At 33.7% G+C, this 25,661-nt stretch overlaps 1 protein-coding gene across 1 annotated transcript in view; it reads right to left on the bottom strand.

The window, feature by feature from the left end:
* MBOAT1 (membrane bound O-acyltransferase domain containing 1) overlaps positions 1-25,661 on the bottom strand; it is a 115,814-nt gene that overhangs the window by 59,407 nt on the left and 30,746 nt on the right. Inside the window, exons 2-4 of the mRNA XM_003760139.4 lie at positions 11,732-11,877; positions 10,165-10,242; positions 1,908-2,003 (exon numbers count right to left, since the gene is read on the bottom strand). Coding sequence (XP_003760187.1) covers positions 1,908-2,003; positions 10,165-10,242; positions 11,732-11,877 — 320 coding nt within the window. The remainder of the gene's footprint in view (positions 1-1,907; positions 2,004-10,164; positions 10,243-11,731; positions 11,878-25,661) is intronic.

The raw sequence follows: 25,661 nt of genomic DNA, 5'->3' as shown, positions 1-25,661 counted from the left end.
CTTCCTACACTCTATTTTTACTCGAATCACTGAGTATATTTGTAGCGATGAAATAGAGAACCTCATCCGTGGGCTCTCTCATTTTCCCTTTCTATAACCGAAAAGTGTATATGGAATTAAATATTCATAATTTCCAAGAACAGATCAAGAGGAAAGATTGGCAAGGAGTAGGAAGAGAGAAATGAACTACAGAAAAATTTGCCTTAATAAATATTGTAATATGTCAATCAATCAACAAGCATTCACTAAGCACTTATTGGGGCAGATACTGTGCTAAGAGCTGTCTATATGAAGACAAAAATAAAATAGACTTTGACCCCAAAGAAATTATATTCTATTGGGGGGACAACATATACAAATCTTCAGTTACCATGACCCTAATCTGTCAGCAGCTATCAACACTGAGGCAAGCCCCTCCAACATCAAAAACATTACAGCTTACTGAAGACTCAAATGACAGCAAGTATTTTTAATTAAGGTTTTACTTTTTTACATGATATAATTGCACACTTAATAGCTTACAATACAGTGTAAATACAAATTTTATATGCACTGAGGAATAAAAAATATCACTATTTAAATATTTGCTTTATTGTGGTGGGTCTGTGCCCAAACCCACAATATCTCTGAGGTATGTCTGTATCAGTAATGTAACAAAAGTATTGCTTAATAAAAAGAGATCCAAATAATGTCACAATATAAATAGTTCATGCCATAGGATAAACAACACTTGGAGAAATGTAGTCATCAGTCTGTGCTCCGGGAGGTGAAAATGACAAGATCAAGACACTGTCTTAGTCCTTCCTTGATGCTGTACCAAAGCCTCCCACACTTGTAAACCCACTGCATTTTCAGCTGTGTTAATTTTTTCCCCTTTCAGTGACATCTCATGATATGAATTATACAAAAAAAAAATCCAAGTGGGAAAATGTGGGAAGGCCTGATAGTTTTATGCTTAAAACCAAATGAAGAGGATGAGAACAATTCATTCTCTGAACTCTTGAGTCTTAAGTGGTGAAGTTTTTGTTGGCAGAGGGAAGGGTGCAAAACTCAGATAAATTAGCTGTCACTTTACCAGCTCTGTATCTGTGCTTCAGGAACCTTTAAAGCTCAATGTGATTCAACTTGAGCCCTGGAGAAAGTGGAAGTAAAAGCACTCTCATCGAGACTAGCATACTGCCTAAGCAAAGTGAAAGTATCTCCCCAGGTAACCTGGAGAAACAATACTGTTGTCCCCAGTAGTTTTGCCTTGCTGGCATTTTCTAAAAGCAGGCAAGAGCCCGTATTATGCAGTGGGAGGAGCTGAGAAATACAAGGTTTGGGTTCCCAGCTCTGTCACCTAATAGATGGGTTATCCCGGGTCTTAATCTTTCTGGGTCTCAGATCATTCATCTATTAAATGTGGAAACTGGATGAGCTAATTTTAGCTGATACACAGTGCTTTAAGGGTTACAAAGAAATGCACTCACATCTTGTTTGAGCTTCACAACAGCCCTATAAGGTAAATATTTCAGTTATTGTTGATTTGTTTTCCAGACATGACCAACTCTTCATAACCCCATTTAGAGTTTTTTTGGCAGAAATATTGGAGTGGTTTGTCATTTCCTTCTCTGGCTCATTTTACAGATGAAGAAACTGAGGCAAAGAGAAATGTTTGAACCTGGGTTTGAACTCATGAAAAAGAATCTTGATGATTCCAGATCCAGCAACCTATTTGTTCTTAGTTTGCCCCTATTCCACTTATTATTATTCCACTTATTATCCATTTTACAGATGTGCTGTTACCAAAAACAAGTAATTCTTTTTATTTGTTTAAAAGTTAAATATTTAAGTCTATAAAAATACTTCCTAAAATAACTGATGGACTCATACTTAATAATTATTACCCAGGCTAAGAAGGTACTCACCCTGAAAAATCTGTAGTAAGAATCCCATAGTGGAATATGTATATCCGGCTTATATGGCATACTGTGAGATAACCCATTGCAACCACAAAGGAGTACCTAGAAATACAATTCACCAGAAATTAGATTATCAATTTTTATAATCATCCTCAATAACAGCATCATCATAACAAGATGGGACATCCTGTATACTTATAATGGGTTCATAAACTAGCATTTTGTATGTATATCATATGACCAAGAGATTTCCACCTCTATAACAGATCATTGAAAAACAAAAATAAATTCTGTATAATTATTATGACCAGGACTCCAGAAAAGAATCTCATTGTCAAAGTAGAAAACCATGGAGATGGAATACTTTATATACTATAAGAAATAACCATTGTTTGATTTTGTTGAATTGCTTTTTTTCTCTTACTTTTTAGGTCTGTTTTCTACCAGGGATTTCTTGCTGATGATGTGAATATATTTTGAAATGAATAAGATATAAAAATAAGATGTATCAATGAAGCAATAATAAAGTATTGAGGCATAATATGGCATGCAAAGGTCCTTAATCAGGAGTCCATAAACTTGTTTTTAAAAATATTTTAACAGTATAATTTCTTTTCTGATTTTATATATTTAATATATATTAACAAATACTTTCTTTTCTGAAACAATAATTTCTTTTCTGATTTTATATATTTAATTTTATGCCTTTAAAAAGTGTAGGCTTCTCCAGCCTGCTAAAGGAATACATGAAACAACAACAACAAAAAAAAGATTTAGAATTCCTGGCCTAGGTTCAAGATCTATTCCTTATATATACTCATTATGAGATCCTGGGCAAGTCACATAACTTTTCAGTTCCCTGTCCAACTCTCTTAGATTATAAGGTATAGAATAGCTACCTAGCTGTAGACCAAGTTTCCTATGCCTACTAAGTCTGGACCAAAAGAAATTAAAGTGTAATGATTGACCTAGTTAGTATTACTAGCAATAATAACAAAATTCAGCTAGCAGTTTGTGGCCAATTCACCAAACTTAGGAAAAGGCAGAATGCAGAAAGACAGAAGTAATTAAACATTCACAAATCGTTATATTAGAACTATTTGCTACCTTAGCAAAGTGGCTTATTTTCCTCCTTTTACAAACGAGCTCATGGTCCGCAAATCATAGTGGACTCAACAATTGTAGATGTTAACCTGGTTCTTCGAAGACAAATTATATGGAAGAAGCTACTTAAGAAGTCTTATTCAGAGACAACGTGGAGATGGAGTGAAAAATGATAGTTCTCTAGTCCTATTTATTTTCTGAGAATAAACTTACTACAAACTCCAAAAGTTCAAGATTGGAATCCAGGGTGGAGTGAGAAGACTATCCTACGCCAAGTTCCTAATCTGGAGTCTATAAACTTTTATATTAAATAAATTTTATTACTTTATTTCAATTTAATTTACTTTGTAATCCCATAAATTTTATTTGATGCACTGTGATTCTGAGAAGAGGTCCATGGGCTTCCCCAGACCACCCAAGGGATCCATGCTACACTCAGAAACGTTCAGGTCTCCTGACTTAGTGATACACCCTCTATGTGATAATCTGACTTCTTCCTAGGAGCTGCCAGATACAACTCTCTCTGCTGCCCTTTCCTGGCCCTTAAACAAGGGCTCTTCAGCTGCTGTCTTGACCCTTTGCCTGGCCTCCACTTTCCCATGGCCAGGATATAGATTCAAGTCAGTTCGTCTAAGTGGCTGGTGGTACTGACCATTAACAACAGTGGCAGATGTGAGGGCATACCGCCATAAGTAGATTTATTCCCTGGACAAAAGCATCCTTTCAAATAGATGGGTTCAACCACATTTTCTTCCACCTGGTTTGAATAGCCTGAGAGACTTTCTTTCTCTCCCAATGATCCCATCATTGAAGGGTAGGGTCGTGAAGCTCACTGAAATTCCTGACCAACAACAATGAAGGCATGATTATTTACTTCTTTGTATATGTTGTTTTCAATCTCACTCCTTAACAAAAGTCAACATTTATATAGTGCTTTACTATATACACATATGCATAAACACATACACACACACACACACACATATATATGTGTGTATATATATTTATATAGTAATATACACCAAGGGGGTTTATATACATATTCATTACATATATTCAATAACATTTATTAATTAGGCATTGTGCTATCTACATATATGCTCACACATGCACACACATATGAATTGAATTGATTTGCTTAACAAATGCTGATTCTTTATTCCCTCACCCCCCTTCTCACCCAAATGACTCAATTAAATAAAGAGAAATTTAAGGGCTGAGACTGTGTTTTGTCTTTGTAGCTATTCCCAGTGCTTAGCATAGTGTCTGGCACACAGTTAGTGCTTAATGAATACTTGAATATCATGAGATTTTTGTTTTCTCTGTCAATTCAGGTACCTCTAAAGGGGAAGGATATTAGAATTTTATTACCTTGTAAGCTAGCTGAGTTCTGTACCTAGTTTATCCATCTGTAATTTTAATTGACTCCCTTCTGTAATATTGGCAACAATGCAAGCAAACAGAGAAAGAACTTACTTTGGCATTTTTGCTTTCTGGCATCATGACATGTCCCTGCATAACCATAATATTAGTATGTGGTAAAGCAAAAACAGTCACAGTCTGTCTGCAAAGTTCTAAGATTCATCAGGATCAGGGGACTCCATTCCTGGAAGCTGATGAATACAAGGGACCTAAACAAGTCACTGACTAGCTCTCTGTCTTAGCAGCCTTTCATCTATCCCATGCCGTTCATCCCATCAGGATCCCAAGGGTGTTGGACTAATGGACAAATTACTGTGTGTAAAGTAATTGGAAATGTGCTGTACAGATGCAGAGAATTATTGATTCAGTCTTCAGCTACATCCAAAGTCAATACAACAGAAGCCAAACTTTGAAAAATAGGTTACTTACAAACACTTTGCATTATTATGGGCAGCATTTCCAATACTTTATAGTTATGCTTTCCAAGGGAGAAAGAAATGGATTACCTAATCACCCATCTGGAACAAATGATAAAATCCCTAGCAAGGAGTATATTTGGAACATAGATTATTTGATTATTGCTCTTCGCAGTCAGTCTGGACTCAAAACTGAGTATCTATAAAATCTAAAAGTACGTAAAACATTTGTTCTACAAATAAGAAATTTATTGCAAGATACAAGTTATAAACTAAAAAAATTTAAATTTCCGAGCCTATTAAGGGGCAGAGATTAATGCAATTTTTTTCATCAAAAATCTCTTTGAAACTGAATATATTTAAGTTGAAATATTTAAGAAAAAAAGGAAGAGGGGAGTAACTAGATTTGTGTCCCAACTTATTTTTAAAAACAATGAAAACTTGAAGACAGAAGCAATCTAAAGGGTCAGTTAGGTGGCACAGTGGAAAGAGCACAGAGCGGGGAATCAGGAAAATGTGAGTTCAAATATAACCTCAGATATTTACTAGCTGTGTCTCCCTGGACAAGTTATTTAACCCTGTTTGCCTCAGTTCCTCATTTGCAAAATGAGTTGTAAAAGGAAATGGCTCCAGTATCTTTGCCAAGAAAACTTGAAATCAAGTCATAAAGTCAGTCATGACTGAAACAAAAATCATTTAAACTTTTCTGAGAGAACTTGAAATGGTAACAGTAGTCATTCCTCATTAGTCTAAGAATTACAGCATAATAGATTTTGTAATAACAATAATGGTAATAGTTAGCATTTATAAAGTGCTTTAAGGTTTGCAAATCTCTCATTTGCAATATAAATATTCTCTCATATTATCTTTATAAGAACCCTGAGAGTTAGTATCATTATTATCCCCATTTACAGATGAGGAAACAGAGGCAGAAAGAGATTATGTGAGTTGTCCAAGATCACATATTTATTGTTTGAGCCTAAATTTCAACCCAAGTTTTCTTGATTCCAGGTCTAGTACTCTTATCTTCAATGACACCATGTTGCCTTTAATGTACAACTTGATAGTTTCTTTTCCCCAGAGATTAATAATAATAATAGTAACAGTGACATCTAATACTTTGATTTTTCTTGAAGGACCTGTGATTTCTTTGACATGAATACTCCCTCTACTAATACAGACTGAAATCCCTCCATGTGTCATCAATTGTTCTGACAGAAACATAACATCTGGTGACCAACCTTTTAATGATAAATGTAGGCTGCTCCTAAGGATAAGGGAAACACTCTGTCCACTATTGGATTTACTCAAAAAAATTTTTCTAGCTTAATAGGAGTTTGTGATACACTATATGATGATGATAAAAGCTAAAATTTATATTTGTTATATTAATTATAAGTAACATACACTTCCTATCTATCAGGTACTCTGCTAAGTACTTTAAAATTATTATTTCATTTGCTTCTCACGACAACCCTGGGGAGAAAGTACTCTTATTATCCCCATTTACTATGAGGAAACTAAAGCAAACAGCTTAAATTATTTGACAAGGCTCACACAGCTAATGAGTATGTGAGACCAGATTTCAACTCAGATTTTCCTAATTCCAGGCCTGATGTTCTATATTCTTCACTATGTAGCTCCCCCAAATATATAGTAAATACAGTATTTGAGAAACTTTTGTCCTCAGTACAGCATGATAAAGCATTGAAAGACTATGAAGTCATTTGAATAAAGAATACAATGAGATGCTCCATATGTATTATTTTTTTAAAAAAGGAAAACTTAGAGAAATCTCTTTTATGTAACTTCTCATCTCAAAACAAATCTATATTTGTTCACTAAATTTCTTTCTGAATCCAGAGCATTATGCTAGGCTCTCAGAGAGATATAAATTTTAGATAAGACAAGGTCTCATCTTTCCTGAAGCTTATAATCTAAAAATATACTTTATCATACTACAATAGGTAAAAGTAATACAAAATAATGATTACAATTTCAAAGTATAAAATGCCACATCAGACCCAAGGGGGGTAAGTCATTACTGACAAATGGAGATTAAGGAGAAATGGAGGTGGCAGTTGTGATTGTATTTCAAACAACAGGTAAAAATTTAACAGGCAAAGAAAAGTAAAGAAGATTATTTAGAAATAAGAAGGGTACACAACAAGCATCCCAGCAGCTAGCAGAGCACCTGACACATAGTAGGGATATAATAAATGCTTATTCATTGATAAGGAAGTATAAGACAAAAGATAGAGTCAAGAGTGGGCTAGGGATTTGGGGAAGGGGAGGATAAAGACAGCCCAGTTTGACTAAAATATAGACAACAAAAAAGGGAATAATATTTAAAAAATGGAAAGATGGAAGGCAAAAGGGTTTATTATTAGGCAATAATAAGAAGTCAAAGTTTTCTGAGCAGAGGAATGAGTGACCAAGTAAGTACCTGCTAAGTACTAAGCATTCACTGCATGACACCATGGGATAATAAAAAAAAAGTGAAATAAAACAAATTTGACTAGACCATAGAAGAGGAATGAAGTATAATTATAGATATATATATAGATATAGATATATACATCTGTCTACAATTATTTGTGATTATATAAATGTTATGTGTTGTATTAAAACTATTGAATGTAAATATATAATTATAATAATATGTGTGTATGTATGTATAATAAATTCAGTATAATAAATACAGTAAATATAAGGCAAGTCCTAGAGTCAGAAATACCTAAACTCTTATCCAACCTTATATACTTTCAAAGTCATGACGTTGGGCTAGTTACTTAATATTTGTCCGCTTCAGTTTCCTCAAATTATATATTTATTTATATGTCTACATATTTATATATGTTTTAATTAAAATGGCATCTACCTCTCAGGGTCGTTGTGAGCAATAAGTGAGATAATATTTGCAAAGCCATTAACACCATGTCTAGAATATAGTAGATGCTATATAAAAAACTCTTATTAAATATTGAAAGGTTGATTGAGTAATGTTGTAAAAAGCTTTAAATGCCAAACAGAAGAATATTTGCTTTTATATATAATAAGAAGTCAACAGGATTCACTTTATAGGTAATCGACGTGGTTAAATCTGAGCTTTAGGAAAAACATTTTGTTAGTTTTAAAGAAAATGAGTTAGAATGCTGTGAAATAAGGCAGAAAGATAATTAGAAGGTCACATATTTCAAAGGACACAAAGAGTGGAGGACTGAAGACTTGCACTTTTCAAAAAGTCAAATGAATGTCTTACAAAGGCACTGGCAGAAGAGAGAAAGAGGGAGGGGATGAGAAAGATATTGCAAAGAGAGAATTTAACAAACCTGATCATTCAAATATGAGCAATGAAGACAAGGGAAGAGTCAAAGATAATAACAAGATTTCAAACATGGCAGGTTTCATAAGTGAAAGTGGCAATAAAAGTGACATCCAAACTACTATGTGTAAGCACTATACTTGGCACCAGGAATATAAATACAAAGAAAGAAATAAGTCCTACCAGAAGGAAGCTCACCTGCTAATGGGAGAAGACATATATAAAGAATATTCACCATAGACATAAAGTGAATAAGTAAAAATATATACAAGCTTATATTTGTTAATATTTGCCCAATGAACCAAGAGCCTAAATGATTTGTCCTGGTCATAGAAACTGAACTTTTAAAGTCAAGTCGAAATGACTCCAAAGGCAGTTCTCCATCCACTACATCATACTGTCTCTCAAAATAAAGTAGGGATTATAGATTAGGAATGATAAGGACTTTCTATGCTAGAGAATATAAAAAAGGGGGAAAATAAAGAGAACTAAGGACAGAAATATAGGAAAGATAACAAAGAAGGACTAGTAGATATGGTATTAGTTAAAGAGAGAGAAGAGGCAATTAAAAGGTGGGAAAAGCACCAGAAAAATTTGGTGTTACTAAAACCAAGAGAGGAAAGAATAGAAAGGGTTAGTCAGTAGTATTAAATGCTATAAAATTTGAAGATGAAAAAACGGAAAAAGGTCATTGGAACTTTTTATTATCAGTTTCAGTTTTTCTCCCTCCCTCCTTATCCTCTACTACCCATTGAGAAAGCAAGAAATATGTGTATTTTTTTTATTTTTTGAGGGGGGGGGGAAGATAATAAGGGGTAAGTGACTTACTCAGGATTATAGCTAATAAGTGTCTGAAGCCAAATTTGAACTTAGGGTCTTCTGACTCTAGGACCATGCTTGATCCATTGTACTACTAGCTACCCCATATCTATTTCTTCATACTCAGTCTTAACCTTTTTGTAATCTGATTTCCAACTGGTTTCTACTACTCTTCTGAAAAGCACTTCCAAAGACCCTCAATGATTTTCTAATAAATAAATATAATGGTCTGCTTAGTCCTCATTCTGGTAAGCAGTTGTTCTAGTTTTTTTCCCTTCCAATCCATTCTATATTTAAAATCATGAACATGGTTAGGATCACATTCCAGAAAGACTATTTGGTTTACCATCTCTTTGAAAATGTCAGTGATTTCCCAATCTTCCAGAATATTATAGAATCCAAATTCTTTCCCCAAGCACTCAGAAGTCTTCACAGTCAATCTCCCATTTACCTCCCCAACCATAATCTACACCCCTATTTTAACTCTTTATTCCAGCTAAACTAATCTATTTACTGTCCAGCCAAAAAAAAATTCCATTTTTATAAAGTGAGTTATGCTAATTTTATTTAGTCCATTTCCCATGCCAAATATGTCATCAAATGTTCTATGCTACTTCAAGAGAATGTGCAGTCAGTAATTCTACTATAATCACCCTAAAAATTTGTGATTATTCTATCTCCTCTGAAATTCTATAGCACTTATTATACATACTATTCATATGTTATACTATGTTATCTCCATCACATCCTATATATGTTCCAACTATTCTTGTAAGACATTGTCCTGTACGAGAATGTATTCTGCTATCATCTCCTAACAACACAATGTTCTATACAAGCAAAAATTCAAATCTGACACATACTATAAATCCTTTGATAGCATAAACCATATTATTTATACCCTCTATGCCTAGTATAGTACCACGTACAGATTTTTTTTAAATTGTGCTGATAACTTGTTGATGATAATAAATCTGCCCAAGTAAATGTGGTCTTAAACTTTCATCATAGTCAAGAGAAGGAATATACATCATCAGATCAGAATGGGAAATAATAACAAGTAAGTAAATATAATTGACACTGATCCTTCTTAGAGATGGAAGATAAAGGCCCCACCATCCTGGAGAAATTATTGTAAAGCTCAAAAAGATGTCACTTTTCATCAACATAATCTCACCTGTGAACGTTGTGTGTACTTGAAGTAATCAGGATTCCATAACATATTAACACCAATACAAAGAGGTGTATAGAATACCTTAAAACATAAAGAAAAAAAAAACAGTCATCCAATACCACAAAGCTTGTGAAATTTAGAGATAACAAGTCTATTATTTACCCATTTCTCCAAATCAGCTAAAACTTCTTTTGGATAAGTCTGCATTTTTTCTAAGGTAAAATAATAAATCAACTAGTAATCATTCCATGAGTTAAAGAGATTGGATTCTATGGCCAAAGGACCTAATATGATTTGTAAAGTCTTACAATTAAAGTACAAATGATCCATTGTAGTACCCAGAATCCATACTCACCACTATTTTATATAGAATTGATAGTCTATGGTCATCCTGCCATCTGGGGAAGGGGGTGGGGGGTAAGAGGTGAAAAATTGGAACAAGAGGTTTGGCAATTGTTAATGCTGTAAAGTTACCCATGCATATAACCTGTAAATAAAAGGCTATTAAATTAAAAAAAAAAGAATTGATAGTCTAGAGAAGAGAACTTTAATAATGAACAAAGCATTCTAAGTTAGTAAATAATCAAGACTGGATATCAGGGGGTCTTTCCTTTGTGGCTATTCTAGAGAGTTTAATGTAAGCTACTGGAGAATAGGAACTGTCATTATTTTGTCTCTGTATGACCGATGCCAAACACAGGACCTTGCACAAAGCAGGGGCTTCATAAGTATCTGTTGAATTGAACTGAAGTGAGATCAATTTTCTTATGCCACATATATTCTGAAAGGGGAAGAAACCACATGGCACCTTGGGACAGCCTATCCACAGTCCATACTTCTGAGTGATATAAAATTCTCAGAAGTGGAATGATCTGAAGTACCAGTACCCCAAATTTCCATTCCTAGGAGTTCTGTCAAATAATACCTTACCTGGTCCCCTAGGCATAATGCTTTTAACTGTATTAAAAAATGTTTCCTTAATTCAATACCTATAACAAATCTCTTCCATCATATGAGAAGGATATACTTTCAGTTTCAGTTTAACCAACTAACTAAGCAATGATAAGAAACAACCATTTACTTATAAGACTAGATCTTGCCTTGAGCTTGGTAAAAGGGAGGAAAGCAAAACTAAAAATGAGATAATTACAAGAAAAGAGAATATGCTCCCACAAAAGCAGGTAAAGAAAAAACACCAGGTAAACAGAGTCTTTTCTGTTAAAGAAATACTGTATTTTCCTGGAAGCCACAGCATTGCAATCTTGGCTCAAGTAAACTACCTAAAAAGAAAGATTAACTGAATTTTCTATAAGAGTAATAATGCAAAAAATACACAAACAAGAAACCTAAGTGCTAAATGTGAAAAATTTAAAAATGCCACCTTTTTTTTTTTTTTTTTGCTTGTTCATACCTGTCTCTATGGAAGAAAATTTTAACAATGTTCCTTTCTTGGGCTAAAGCAACTGTCAAACTAGCACAGTAAAGTAAATGGAATTTCAGATAGAGTAGTGGCATATAGATAATGATATCCAAACAGCAAATAATGGTATTGATAAGGTTTCATACTCACCATCCAAAGCAAAAGATGACAAAATAGATTCCAAAAATGGCAGCAAAGGCATGACGGATAGCAGAGCTTGTCTTCTCAGGACTCAGGTAGATGCGGAACCAAAAAGCAGCAAGTAAAGCAAAGAGCTGGCATGCCACAAAATTTACCTGAAAAATCAAGGGTTAAGATTAAAGTCCTTCATTGCATGCTTGTGTATGCAAGTGATCGTGCATCTCAGTATTTTTAGGCTTTTAATGGGATCTCAGAATTAGCCCTTTCCCTTCCCCCCCTCCAATTTCACTTCAGGTGAGTATGAAAGACTAGACAGAAACCATGCTTTATTATACTAGCAGGGATGAGTAATAGAGAAGCTTTTGGCTTTTTTGGCCACTTTATAAAGACCAGTGAAAGTTTCTTTTTTAACTCTACCAAAAGTGTTTACTATTTGGTGTCAAGATGAAATTTAAGCTCACCATGAAATTAACTGGCTGTTTATTTTAACCAGCAGTCTAACTTACTATTCTGGCTCTAAATTACAGATATCCTAAACTCCTTTCCCCTAAGGGATGATGACAAACCTCCCTATATAGTAGTTTCCACATTAGACACTTGATTATTATCAAAAGTATGACTTTGATCAAATATTCTTTAGACTTTCTCAGATTGATGGATAATTATCATTTAAGCAACATTTAAATTCAGGTTTATTTCTTTTTAGATTACGTTAGCTTAGAAGCAGATGTTATACTGCTTTAAGCTTTACATGTCAAAACAATTAAACTATGCAAAATAAATTACTTTCCTTAGCAATTTTCAATGGCCTCCAGTAATATATAGTATACTTTATGGGGGAAAAGGTGAAAATACAAAATAATGTCTTGGACCAAAGAGAGAAGAGTACTTTTATCTAAAGAAAAAAATTATCTCATTTTTGAACTTAGAAAAATTAGACTCCCAATACACAAAGCTAACCATTAATTAAAACAAGAAACAGAAATTATCCATTTGTTTTACATAATTGCAATGTTTTTCCTGAATAGTCCATCTAAATACTTCAGATGTGATTCATGTAACAAGTACTTAACCAGAAAGAGAATTAGCAAATGTATAAACATTTGGCTAAACTTAGATATCAACAATGGTTTCCAGTGAACTAACTATCCCATCATCAGTGTGACTGCCTAACTGGAGATTCCTTTGCTTTAGGGCAGGTCTAGTGATATATTCCCAGATCGAATCCATTTTTCTACATAGAAACTACAGTATTTCTAACCACCTTTTTTCATGAGTTCAATCAAACCAACAAAATGCTATTCAGAGAATTCGTGGTCCTTTTCAAAGTATTTGCTGAACTCATCATCTTCCCACACACAACAGTTTTCCCTCCTTCTCCTCTTCCTAACTTCCCCATTTCTGTTAGTGGCACCATCATTCTCACTCAACCAGGCTTGAAAATGGGGAAATTCAATTATTGATTGAATATAAGGTCTCTTTACTATTTAAAGGGGCATATTTCTCCATTCTTACTGCACTAAAAATAGAAAAGGTCCTTTTAAATTGTATTTTCCCCATCTCCCTTTGGATGACAGGGAATTACAGAAGACACCAGATGAAAAGCCAGGATAAACATTGGCTTTACCTATAATAGTAACTACAGTCTGAATAAGTAGACCTATCAATACTTGTTCAGTTAGGTAGTAACCAAGAGCTGAATCCAGCCAGCAGAAATACTGTTATTGTAAATCGTGTATAAACCTTCTGGAGACTGATCTGACTATCTAGCTATGTTTGATTCTATGTAAGATTCCTCTCCAGGCAGCTCTTTCTCAAGTTTTAGCTGGAAGATATTTCCAACTTTGGGAAAACTGAGCTAATTCCATTTAATGGAAATTTGCTACCATGTGGTGGCTCTTTTTCCTTGATATTGCTACAATTTGGACCCATTCCCTTCATGGACTACAACAAATGGCATAGTCAGCACAAACATGAGCCCCAGGGATGAGACAAGCTTTTTGGAGAGAGGAGTAGGAAAAGGCAATCCCCTATATAAACTATAAAAGAAGAAGGTGACATCAAAAAGTGGCACTTGAAGCAACAGACCATTTATTTCCCCCCAGGTGCCTGGGGTGGATCTTCAGTGTTGAGAATGTCCTCGCTGCACTACAAGAACAGAAGCTATTCAGCATCCTCAGGCAATAACAAAACTGGCTTAGAGGTGCAAGAATTAGAGCCTGGGCAGAGCTATAGGCAGATGGATATCTACAAGGGGGGCTACTAATTTCACCCAGTCACCCAAAAAACAGCACTTTTCCTACACATAAACCAGGGGTACATATAGCAAGAAGATACTGAAGCTTTGAGAGCTTCTCTGGACAACTGAATGATGCTTTAATGAAAAGGATGAAATTGTGCCTGTTAATAGGAAGTAGCCTCTCAGATATCATCCTCAGATGATTTTTACATCTGACCCATATCAAGATTACATCCAGGGTAGCTAAGTGTTGCAGTGGATAGAACATATGCCCTGTAGTCAGGAGGACCAGAGCTTGCACCCAAGCTAAAACATGCCTAATGTACTTGTGGGATGGAGGTGGAGATTTGATATTCCTATTACTTCAAAAAACACTAATTACAGTTTGAAGAGAAATGGAAAGAACTGAAGCAACTCTCTTAGTGTATCCTCCATCATAAGTTGCCTTTCTGTCTTTGCTGGGATTTACTCCAGGAACTCCCAATGGGACTGGAGCTATGCCTGAAGACCAATTTCCTACAAAAGTTTTCCAAATTGTCATAAAGTCTTTGAATATGTAAATATCCAATCCAGGAGTCTATATCATAGAAAAGAAAATTTATTCAATCTTTGTTCTCAGAGAGATCTTGCAAAAGACAAGGGATTTCCACAAGTCTTTCTTTATAAAGACTTTTATAAAGTCTTTATAAAGAAAGACAGAGTAAGTAAAGGAACTCTCTTGGTTTTTGCTGCCAGCAGCAGAACTATCTTTGATCAGCTAGGTGGTAACTCAGCTTGCACTTTACTGTCCAACCAAACCTCCTAGTCAATATTTTCTATAATGATTTAGAGAATTAACATATTCTCTACATTGTAAACTAGAGGCAGGCTGAATAAAGGGAACTGATTACCCTAATGTGGGTAGCTGAAGAGTCAGTCGAGACAATACCAATGATACAAAAGGTTTCTTATATGTAACTGTTTTGCAGGATCTTTGCTGGGGCTCTTGCCTGCTGTGGGAAATATTTACTTATCTCCATTCAATAACAAATTTTTTTCTACTATTTTGTGGTACTTCATTTCCTGATGTTCCCTCAATTTGAACCCAGATGCTCCATAAGCTATACTCTTAACATATATACAAAATACACACATGCATATATGCAAATACCCTCTACATTAACCCAATTTCAGACATTAACTAGTTGTTTGATTCTGAGCAAACCATTTAACTCCTGTCTGCCTCATTTGAAAAATGCTTAAAATAATAGCACCTTACCCTTGAGAGTTGTTATGAAGATCAACAATTGTTAATCATTTAGCACAGTTCCTTGTACAGAGTAATGCTATATAAATGTTCACTATTATGGAAAAGTTACATATCTTTTTGTTTAATTTAGTCCAACTGAACAACCAGTCTGACTACCTGCATGACTCACAAAACGAACTTGAAAAATTATCACTTGGTCAAAATCACAAATCTTGAGGTCAACAGTGAGTAACCCAAGAAAGCCACAAATATGTCTAAATGAACATGAAGTCATTCTTCCAGCCCTGGAGGTTCATATCAAAAGGTGTAGACAGAGAACAGAGAGGGAAGTTTACCCCACCCAAATCAAGTCAATCTGCCAATATTTACTGACACCTTTTGCATTGCTCACAGGTAGGTGACACAGTGGATAGACTGCTGAGTTTGGTGTGAGGAAGCTTTATTCAGGAGTCCTTATGAAGAGAAATGTACTCCTATAAAAAGGAAAGGGAGGGAATTATGGAAAGTCAGCCTCTGGTCCCAGATGATACAAGCTTTAAAGTGCTTCTTAAGCACATGGAGTTCATAAGGTTTCTTCTCATTAAAAAGAACGGCAAATCACAGAAAAATATGACATGGAGAAGAAATGAACAATTACTTCCTGCATAATGTATTCCTTAAAATTCAGGAAAGAAAGTACCTTCAAGCATCAAAGAAAGTGGCCTACAGCTGATATCCAATTAACCAATTAACAAACATATATTAAGTGCTTACTACATGCCTTTACTGTGCTTCCACAAGAAAGCATTAACTAACATATCCTAGATTCCTCCTCTTATTCCCCAAACCACCTTAAGACACAATCAAGGCTAATAACTATAATTTTCCTCCTAGTATTTAGGGTTACTCTTAGATATTGATTCTTCCACACATGACAAAGCCAGAAGCAAGGCATCAGGTTATTATATTCCCCACAGACAAGGAGTATAAAGCAGATTGGAATAGATGAAAGAAATCATTTTTCAAAAGCTCTATCCAAAGCGGTTAGGCAGCTCTCAGAGAATGGCAATTTTATTAAAACTCAAAGGGAATGAAAAATGCATACTCCTTTAAAACGCTTTACATTTTGGTGTTTTGTGGGGCAGAGGGTTTTGGTTGTTGTTTTTTGGTTTTGTTTTTAACGCACACATTCAAAGTTTTCCATTTCCACTGATTCACTACAGAACAGGAGGGTAAAATTATCCTTTTATTCTTGAAATCCAGCAATGTGTTCTGCACAATCAAAGTATTGTTTGGGTGTTTGTGCATAAGGAAATAATGCAGCTCAGGACAGTCCAGATGTTTTGCTCAGCCTCCCAAACACAAGCTAGACTGACATAACCCACACTTAATAAAAGACTAAATTTTCCACAATTCTTGTGAGATTTTAAGGAAGTAAAACACACATGTTTTAAGGTTTATCAAAGCATTTAATTTCTTGTTTCTTGAATCAAAGGTGTGATCATAATATCATTTTAATGAAGTTTTTAATTAAATTTTTCTACCCTAATGTTATGTGCTGGATTATCACCCATAATGTTATGTTAGTTGGGATTGGTTCTTTTCCCCCTCTCTTTTAATAATAATCAGTATTTCAGGAATAAAAGGAACTTTTACATTTACACACTTCCCTTTGCCTCCAATAAAAAGATGTGAGCACACTGCTTTCAACAAAAGACAAAAATGAATACGACTATGTCTCCTGCTTCAGAAACACACCAGTGAGGAGCAGGCGATCCTTTCTCTTGGAATGTCTCCTCTGTGAACACTGCCTTATATGTGGTGGATTAGAATAGCTCCAAAGACAAAACTAGACTAATTAAAGAATCTCTTATTTAAACAAGCCATGCTTTTATTGGTGATGGTATCTCCTTGGCAAATAGGAAAAGAGGAAAGTTGAAACTTGAAAATTTTACAAATAAATCTTAATCAGGAATGGGAATGAACTGAAAAACTTTTTTTTTTTTTTTTTACAACTTTTTAGTAATTTTATATTGCCTTTCCTGCTGTCACCTCAGGCCACCACTGCACCCTTTATCCATTCTCTTGTATAGTAAATGAATCCTTTGTACATTTTCATTCCAAACTCCTTCAGGCCTGTCAGCAAGAAATGCCTTTACTTCGTAAACAGCCAATTTCTTCCATGCACCAGTGGACAAGCAAATATTGAAGAAGAAAAAAAAAGTTTTGTGATCAGTATGCATAATTCCTACCCAAAGGAATCTTCCAATTGACTTATATGTTCCGTTTAGTTCTCATTATTTCACAGGAGGAAAAATACTAACAAATGAGGTGACTCTAGCAACTAAATTAAAGTCTCTGTTATGATACATGAAAAAACAAATTTCACAAATTTCTTGCTCTCCAGGACAGAAGATAAATGAATGATATTCCCACAGGGAACGTTAGAGAATCCTTCCACTACAGAATGAATTACAGCTTACCCCAGCACCATGCCAAATCCTTTGATTTTTTTTTCTTTTCTTTTCTTTATTTTTTTTAAAGAGGGGTCCCACTACACTACATCTGTCATCGACCTGTCAAAACTCCCCCATCTAGTAACAAAAGAACTAATTGTAAATGTATACCTTTTAACAATTCAGAGAACTGTTACAAACTGCAACTTTTCTTGGTTTTCTTATTTGAATTCTCTATTGGAAGCCTGGTCTTTTCTTTTCAAAACATAATTATTTTGGGACAGCCTGGTGGTGCAATGGATACAGCACCAGTCCTGCAGTCAGGAGGACCTGAGTTCAAATCTGACCTCAGACACTTGACACGGCCTAGCTGTGTGACCCTGGGCAAATCACTTAACCCCAATTGCCTCAGCCAAAAAAAAAAAAAAAAAAATATATATATATATATATATATATATATATATACACATACATATAATTTTACTTAATTAAATATTTACCAATTATGTAAAAAGAACTTTAACAATAATTTTTTAAAAATTTAATAATATGGAAATTTTAATAACATGGAAATGTTTAAAATGATTGTACATATACAATTTATATCAGATTGCTTGCTGTCTTGGGGAAAGAAGGGAATGAAGGAAGGGAGAAAAGGAATTTGAAACTCAAAAATCTTACAAAGATGAATGTTTACATGTAATTGGAAAAATAAAATACTACTAAGTGGAAAAAAAAAGGGGGGGACTATTTTAATGGTCCAGGGGAAAGATGAGGAAGTCCTGAAGTAGTATCATAGTTATGCAAGAAAAGAATAAGGAATATTTATGGGAGATGTTATAAAGTTATAAATTACAAGGATTTATCAACTGATTTGATATTTGATTGATATGAAGACTGAAAGTGACAAGTTGAGGAAGAATACTGTGGTTGCAAATGTTGATAATGGGAGGATGGTGATTTTCTTAACAAAAATAGGAAAATTCAAAGGAGGGGTGCTTTTTTCTTGGGGTGGGGGAACAGTTAAATTAAACAAACCAGTAGTTATATTTGTACATTAAATAGACTATCCAGTACCTCACAGTTTCTTTACTCTTCCAAGGAATTGTAGAGATAACTTTTCTCATTTTTTTCCCAGTAGCACAGTTAATTACAATTGTAATTGTAGCTTTGTTTCCATAGCCATTGATTATATATCTTATATTCCTAGTTTTGCCTATTTAACTATACATCATGTTTCTTTCATTGTTTGAAATCTTATATTCGTGACTTCTAAAGAGCTGTGATATTTTATTACATTCATATATTTCAATATTTTAGCCACTTACCAATCAATGACAAATAATGTTGTTTCCAGTGTTGCTATTATTGTTACAGTGGTTAACATTAATATATGGCTAAGTATTTTTTAAAAAGGATAGATAGATAGAAATATAGATAGATAGATTAAGATAGATAGACAGATAAAGTTTGGAATTCCCCCTCCCCTCTTTGAGAAGGCAAACAATTTAATTTTGATTATACATGTGAGGTCTTGCAGAACATATTTTCAAATTAGCCATCTCACAAAAGAAAATACCAACAAAGATAAAACAATAAAAAATTGTTAAAAGCATACTTCAATTTGTCATTAGTTCTGTCTCAGGAAGTAGATAGCATTATACATCATGGGTTCTTTAGAATTGTCTTGGAACATTGTCTTGATCAGATAAGCTAAAGTTTTCACAACTGAGTACCCTTACTGTATACAATGATCTCCTGGTTCTGCTCACTTCACTTTGCATCAGTTTATTTAAGTTTTCCAAGGATTTTTTTTCTGAAATGATCCTGCTCATCATCTCTTATATTACAATAGTACTCTAGTACAATCATATGCAACCACTTGTTCAATCATACCACAATTTACGCATCCTCTAATTTTCCAATTGTTTGACATCACAGAAAGCTACTATCAATACTTTTGTATAAATAGGCTCTTTTCCCTTTTCTTTGATCCTTTTGAGAAACAGATTTAGTAGTGGTGCTGCTGGTTAAAGGATTCAATTTTGTAGCCCTTTGGACAAAGTTCCAAATTGTTCTCCAAATTGATTGAACACATCCAAAATTCCACCAACAGTGCATTAATGTCCCATTTTTTTTACATCCCAAACAGCATTTATTATTATCTGTTTCAATCATTTTAGCCATTCTGATAGTGTGAGGTGACATCTCAGAATTGTTTTAATTTGCATTTCTCTATCAGTAGTAGTTTAGAGCAATTTATTTCATGTAACTATTGATAGCCATGATTTCTTCTGAAAACTGCTTATCCATATCTTTAAGCTATTTATCAACTGGGGAATGGCTCTTATTTTTATAAACCTGGCTCAGTTTTCTATGTGTTGAGAAATGAAGCCTTTATCAGAAAAACTTGCTGAAAATTTTTTCCTAGTTTCTTGTTTTTCTTCTAATTTTACTTGCATTGAGTTTTATTTGTTAAAAATTTTTTTAATTTCATGTATTTAGAATTTTTGTTTTATTTCATGTAATCTTTTCTCTCTTGTTTGGATATTCCTTAATCATGTATCTGAAAAATATATGTTTATTTATATCATGTTCTGTATTTAAATCATTTACCCATTTTTGACCTTAGATACAATGTGAGATGGTCTGTGACTAGTTTCTGCCAAACCGCTTTCTAGTTTTCCCTACAATTTTTGTCAGATGTTAAATTTTTATCCCAAAAGCTTGGATCTTTGTGATTTTCAAATACTAGATTATTATTGTCATTTACTACTATGTATTGTGCATCTAAATTATTCCAATTATCTACCACTCTCTTAGCCAGTACCAGATTGGTTTCATGATTACCATTTTGTAATATAGTCTGAAATATGATCACCTTCCTTAACATTTTTTTCCACTGATTCCCTTGATATTTTTGACTTTTTGTTCTTCCAGATGAAGTTTGTTATTGTTTTTTCTAGGTCTATAAAATAATTATTTGATAGTTTAATCTGATATGGCACCAAAAAGATAAACTAACTTAGGTGGAACTGGCATTTTTATTATAATCGCTTGGACTGCCCATGAGTAATTGATATTTTTCCAATTGTTTAAATTGACTTTACTATGTGAAAAGTGCTTTGTAATTGTGTTCATATATTTCCTGGGTGTGTCTTAGCAGATAGACTCCCAAGTATTTTATATTATCTACAGTTATTTTAAATAGAATTTATTTCTTGCTGCTGAACTTTGCTGGTAATATACAGAAATGCCAATAATTTGTGTAGGTTTATTTTATATCCTGCAACTTTGCTAAAATTGTTCATTATTTCAACTAGTTTTTTAGTTGATTCTCTAGTGTTCTCTACATATAATATCACATGATTTGCAAAGAAATATTTTCTTTCCTCATCTATTTTTATTCTTTCAATTTCTTTTTTCTTGTCTTACTGCTATAGCTAATATAATAACTACAAGATTGAATAGCAGTGATAAGGGACATTTTTGCTTTACTCCTGATCTTACTGGTAAAGCTTTAAGTTTATCCCCATCACAAATAATGCTTGCTTTGGGTTTTAAATAGATACTCATTATCATTTTCAAGAAAGGGTCCCTCCATTAAATTCTATGCTTTGTAGTGTTTTCAATAGGAACAGGTATTGTAATTTGTCAGTCTTTTTTGCATTTATTTATATAATCATGAGTTTTGTCATTATTGATGCAGTCAATTATGCTTATAGTTTTCTTAATCTTGAATCAACCCTATATTGCTGGTATAAATCCCATCTAAGTCCTAGTTTATGATTTCGTAATACATTGCTGGAATTACAGGATTTTTTTTTCATAAAACCAGCTCCTACTTTTACTTAATAGTTCAATTTTTTTTACTTTCAATTTTATTCTTCTTTCCTTTTATTTTCAGGATTTCCATTTTGGTATTTAATTGGGGATTTTTAATTTGTTCTTTTTCTAATTTAGAAGCTTGGATTTAAGACTTCATCCAGTGAGACTGGAAAGCATAGCTGAGATTTCTGGGATGGAAAAGTCCTTTAAAATCCTCTCTCTCTGCGTTTCATGTAAACACTCTTCTGAGTCTGAATATACATAATACATATCTGCCAAAGCAAGTTGGGCCTGAGTCATCTCTAGGCACACTAAAACAAAGTGAAGAGAAGTTGTGTGAATTCTCAGAGGGAAAATTCCATTTAATTTGGTGCAGTTTTTAAACTGATATGAGATGAGTTTTCTGCACATATATATCCATTTTTTGTAACATATATACAATTTCTGTATAAAATTGAGACAATGAAAATAAAAACTCATACTTAAGTGCTTTAGGGTTGACAAAGTCCCTTCTCCATAATGCACTTTTTAGGTGGACAGAGGAAATTAGCATTCTGAGAATTAATTTGCCTGTGACTAGCCAACTAGTGTCTGGGACAGCATCTGGCACTCACCATATATTTGACCTAAGACAAGTGTCTTAACTTCTCTTGGTCTGTTTCCTCATTTGTAAATTAGAGAGTTGGAGTAAGAGGGTCCATTTAAAGTCCCTTCCAGCTCTAAATCTCTGTTTCTATTAGTCAAACTGAAGTAAATTATCTTCCTCTATTTATGAATTCCTTGCACCTCCAAACAATTTTGCCAATATATCCTACCAATTGGAGGGATAGATAGAATCAAAATATCATGGGGCATTTAGATTAGAAGAGATCTTGGAAATTATCTATTGAAACCCACTCATTTTTATAAAGGAGAAAACCAAGAGCCATAGAGATGAAATACCTTTTCCAAAGTCACACACAGCTAATCAGTGACAAAGCCATGATTACAGCACAGGTGGTTCATCAGCAAGGTTTTATGGCTCATGAAGTAGGTAACAGTAGGAATAAAAGAATACAAAGGATTAATTTCCAAACCCCAAATGTCCTTCCACCATGTTGTTATTTTCTTGTAGAATTCACTGTAAGAGATGGTTTTATTGTCCTCAATTAAAAATGTAAACAACCCTGGAAGTTACCTTAGAATCACAGTTTTCAACTTCAAAGAATGCTTGAAGATCATCAAGGCTAACCCTTTATTTAAAGATAATGAAAATGAGACACACAAAGAGGTAAGGCTCAAAGTGACATATCTTATTAGTGTGAGAAGCAGGATTGGATTTGTTGTTGTTCAATTGCTTTTCAGTCATATCTGACTCTTGAAACTCCATTTGGGGTTTTCTTGGCAGAGATATTGGAGAGATTTGCCAATTCCTTCTCCAGCTCATTTTACAAAGGAGAAAACTGAGGCAAACTGGCATAAGTGATTTTCCCAGGGTCAAGCTAGTAACTATTTGAGACGAAATTTGAACTCTAAAATGAGTTTTCCTGACTCTAGGTCTAAGACTCTATGCATTGTGGTGCCACCCAGCTGCCTATCCAATTACAATTTTAGCATTCCAATATACTCTCCTTTATATTTAGCTTGATAATCAACAAGCTGAATTGAACTCAATATTTATAATATATAATGTTATAATATATATAACATATAAAATATAATAACATGTTTAAGATACAAAGGACATAAAACTTTTTAATGACATATTCCTCTCCCTCAAAAAGTTGGGAGTAAATTGGCACAAAGCAATATAAAATGTACATAGAAAGTATCTCAGAAGTTATCTTGGATCTATTTGTTCCTGAAAATAAAAATGTCATTTACAATGCTCTTGAAAAGTGATTTGCCATTGCTTAGAGACTTCTAGAATGGGAGAACCCTTTTTCTCCTGAGGAGATCTATACACTTGGAGAAGACTCTAATTAGTAGGAAACTTTTCCTTATTTTAAGTTTAATTTGCCTCTTTCCCACTTCTACCTATTGCTCTTAGTTCTGCTTCCTAAGGCAAAGAAGAATTCTAGCCTCCTCTTTCTATATAACTGTCTTTCAAATACTTAAAGACAGATATTATGCCCCATTTAAATCTTCTCTTCTCCAAATTAAATATTCCCAATTACTAATTTCTTCCTCTCATGGTTATGTTCTTAAGGCCCTTCTTGATTCTGAACAGCCTTCAGCTTATCCATGGTCCTTACAAACAGTAGACTTGTTTTATTATCCCCAATTTTTTTAGGTTCCACACCACTCTAGATTTGGTCTGACTAGAGCAGGAGAGAGTAAAGTAAACCTTTTCCTACTCCTGGATAATATACCTCTTAAAACAGCCTAAAACTATACATATTGCATGTTCTGAAAGCCAAATGACACTACTGAGCTGTTGATCCACAGATCTTTTTTTTAGATTAGTGGTTATACATCTCTGGCTTTTAAGTCTTATACATGTGAGGTTGATTTCTTATTCAATCAAATTTCATCATACTTCTATATGGCCCAGACTTCTGATTTAGATATTTGGAAATCCTGAGTATTTCATCTAATGAGCTAATTATGCCTCCTAGCTGTTTCATAGACAAATGTATTAAGTATGTCATCTAAAATATGTCATCAATAAGAACAGTAAAATAACATTGGCTAAGAATAGTTACTTAGAATATTTAATGGAAACTAACTTTCCAATTCAATATCAAACTACCTATTATATATTATATATATATATATTATATATTATATATAGAGTCTATATGACTCTATTCTTTGGGTCCAGTCATTCCAATAATTCCAAATCTATATATTATATAATAATCTATAACTTCCAAAGGAAGAAACTGAAAATTTTAATCAACTATCTTGTTCAACTTTATCTATGGCTATTTCCTGATTTACCAATTTAATACCTTTAAGGGGAAAATTAAAAAAATAAAGTTAGTCTGGCATAACCTGTCCTTATGAAGTCATGTTGACTATGTGATTACCAAGACCTTTTCCACAGGTTCACTAAACATCCCTTTAATACTATATTCTAGAACAGAGGTATCAATCTTACTCTGAAGCAGATTAAAATGTAATTGGGAAACATTTAACAAAATAAATAACAATATAATACAACATAATATCAATTTGTAGTTTTCTAAATCAATATTCTAGCTCCATTTCTATTTGAGTTTGTCACTACTGTTACAGCATTTTGTCAGGAATCAAAGTCATGCGTACTAGCTATTAACGTACATATTTGATTTTCTTCCCTTTTTTTGAAACCATGGCTACATTTAATATGTATATTATATTGCTCTATATTCCTCTAACATACTTCTCCCATACTGCACACTTTCAAAATTTACCAACTATGTCTCAGCATTCACATCTGTCTGTACTTTCACTACTTTACAATGAAGTTCATCTGGGTCAGATAACATGAGCTCATCAAGGGTGCTTAGCTGTTCTTCTACTATCTTTTTTATTTATCTTGAATATCAATATTCTATTGGATATTTTTGCTTTTTCTTTCCCATTCCAACTATCATTCTCCCTGGCAGAGAAAATAATTGAGAATTGAGCAACTCTGTTTTCTCTCCATTTTGTGTCAGGGACATGTGGCCAGCCTGATGATCTCAATGCTATCAAAATCCTAATATATCAAAGAATATGTTATAGGAAAGTGGAGTAGTTCTTAATTCAATGAAAACCAGAAAAAAATGAAAGGGAAGATTACAAAAGATACCTAAACTCTTCTTATTTACTTATTTTCAGAGGTAGACAGGTATTGCAGGTATTTTTTCTCAGGCAAATTCTTGAGTCATAAATTACATCTAGCTCTACCTACACTTTGTTGATACAGTTGTGGAAATAAGAAAAAAAGGTGGGAAAACAAGAAACAAATTGACCACTTTGACAAGTCTAGGGAAGCCTATATATCCCTTCTCAGCATCATGTTTATAAAAAGCATAAAATAAAATACACAGGGTTACAGAGGGAAACCAAGTGAAATTGTTGTCTAAATATTTTTAATAAGTTCATGGGTTCCAGGTTAAAACCTCCTGATCTAGTCCAACTCTTTGATTTTAAAAAGAAGTGAGAAGGATATCTTTTCTTCCTATTCATTTTTTTAAACTAGACCAAATTATTTCATTGGCTATCGTGAAAAGAGTGAAA

This window comes from Sarcophilus harrisii, chromosome 1 (genome assembly GCF_902635505.1).
Source record: "Sarcophilus harrisii chromosome 1, mSarHar1.11, whole genome shotgun sequence".
NCBI classification, from domain to species: domain Eukaryota; kingdom Metazoa; phylum Chordata; class Mammalia; order Dasyuromorphia; family Dasyuridae; genus Sarcophilus; species Sarcophilus harrisii.
Note: the sequence above shows the minus strand (reverse complement) of the source record. Positions and strands in the feature narration are given on the sequence as shown.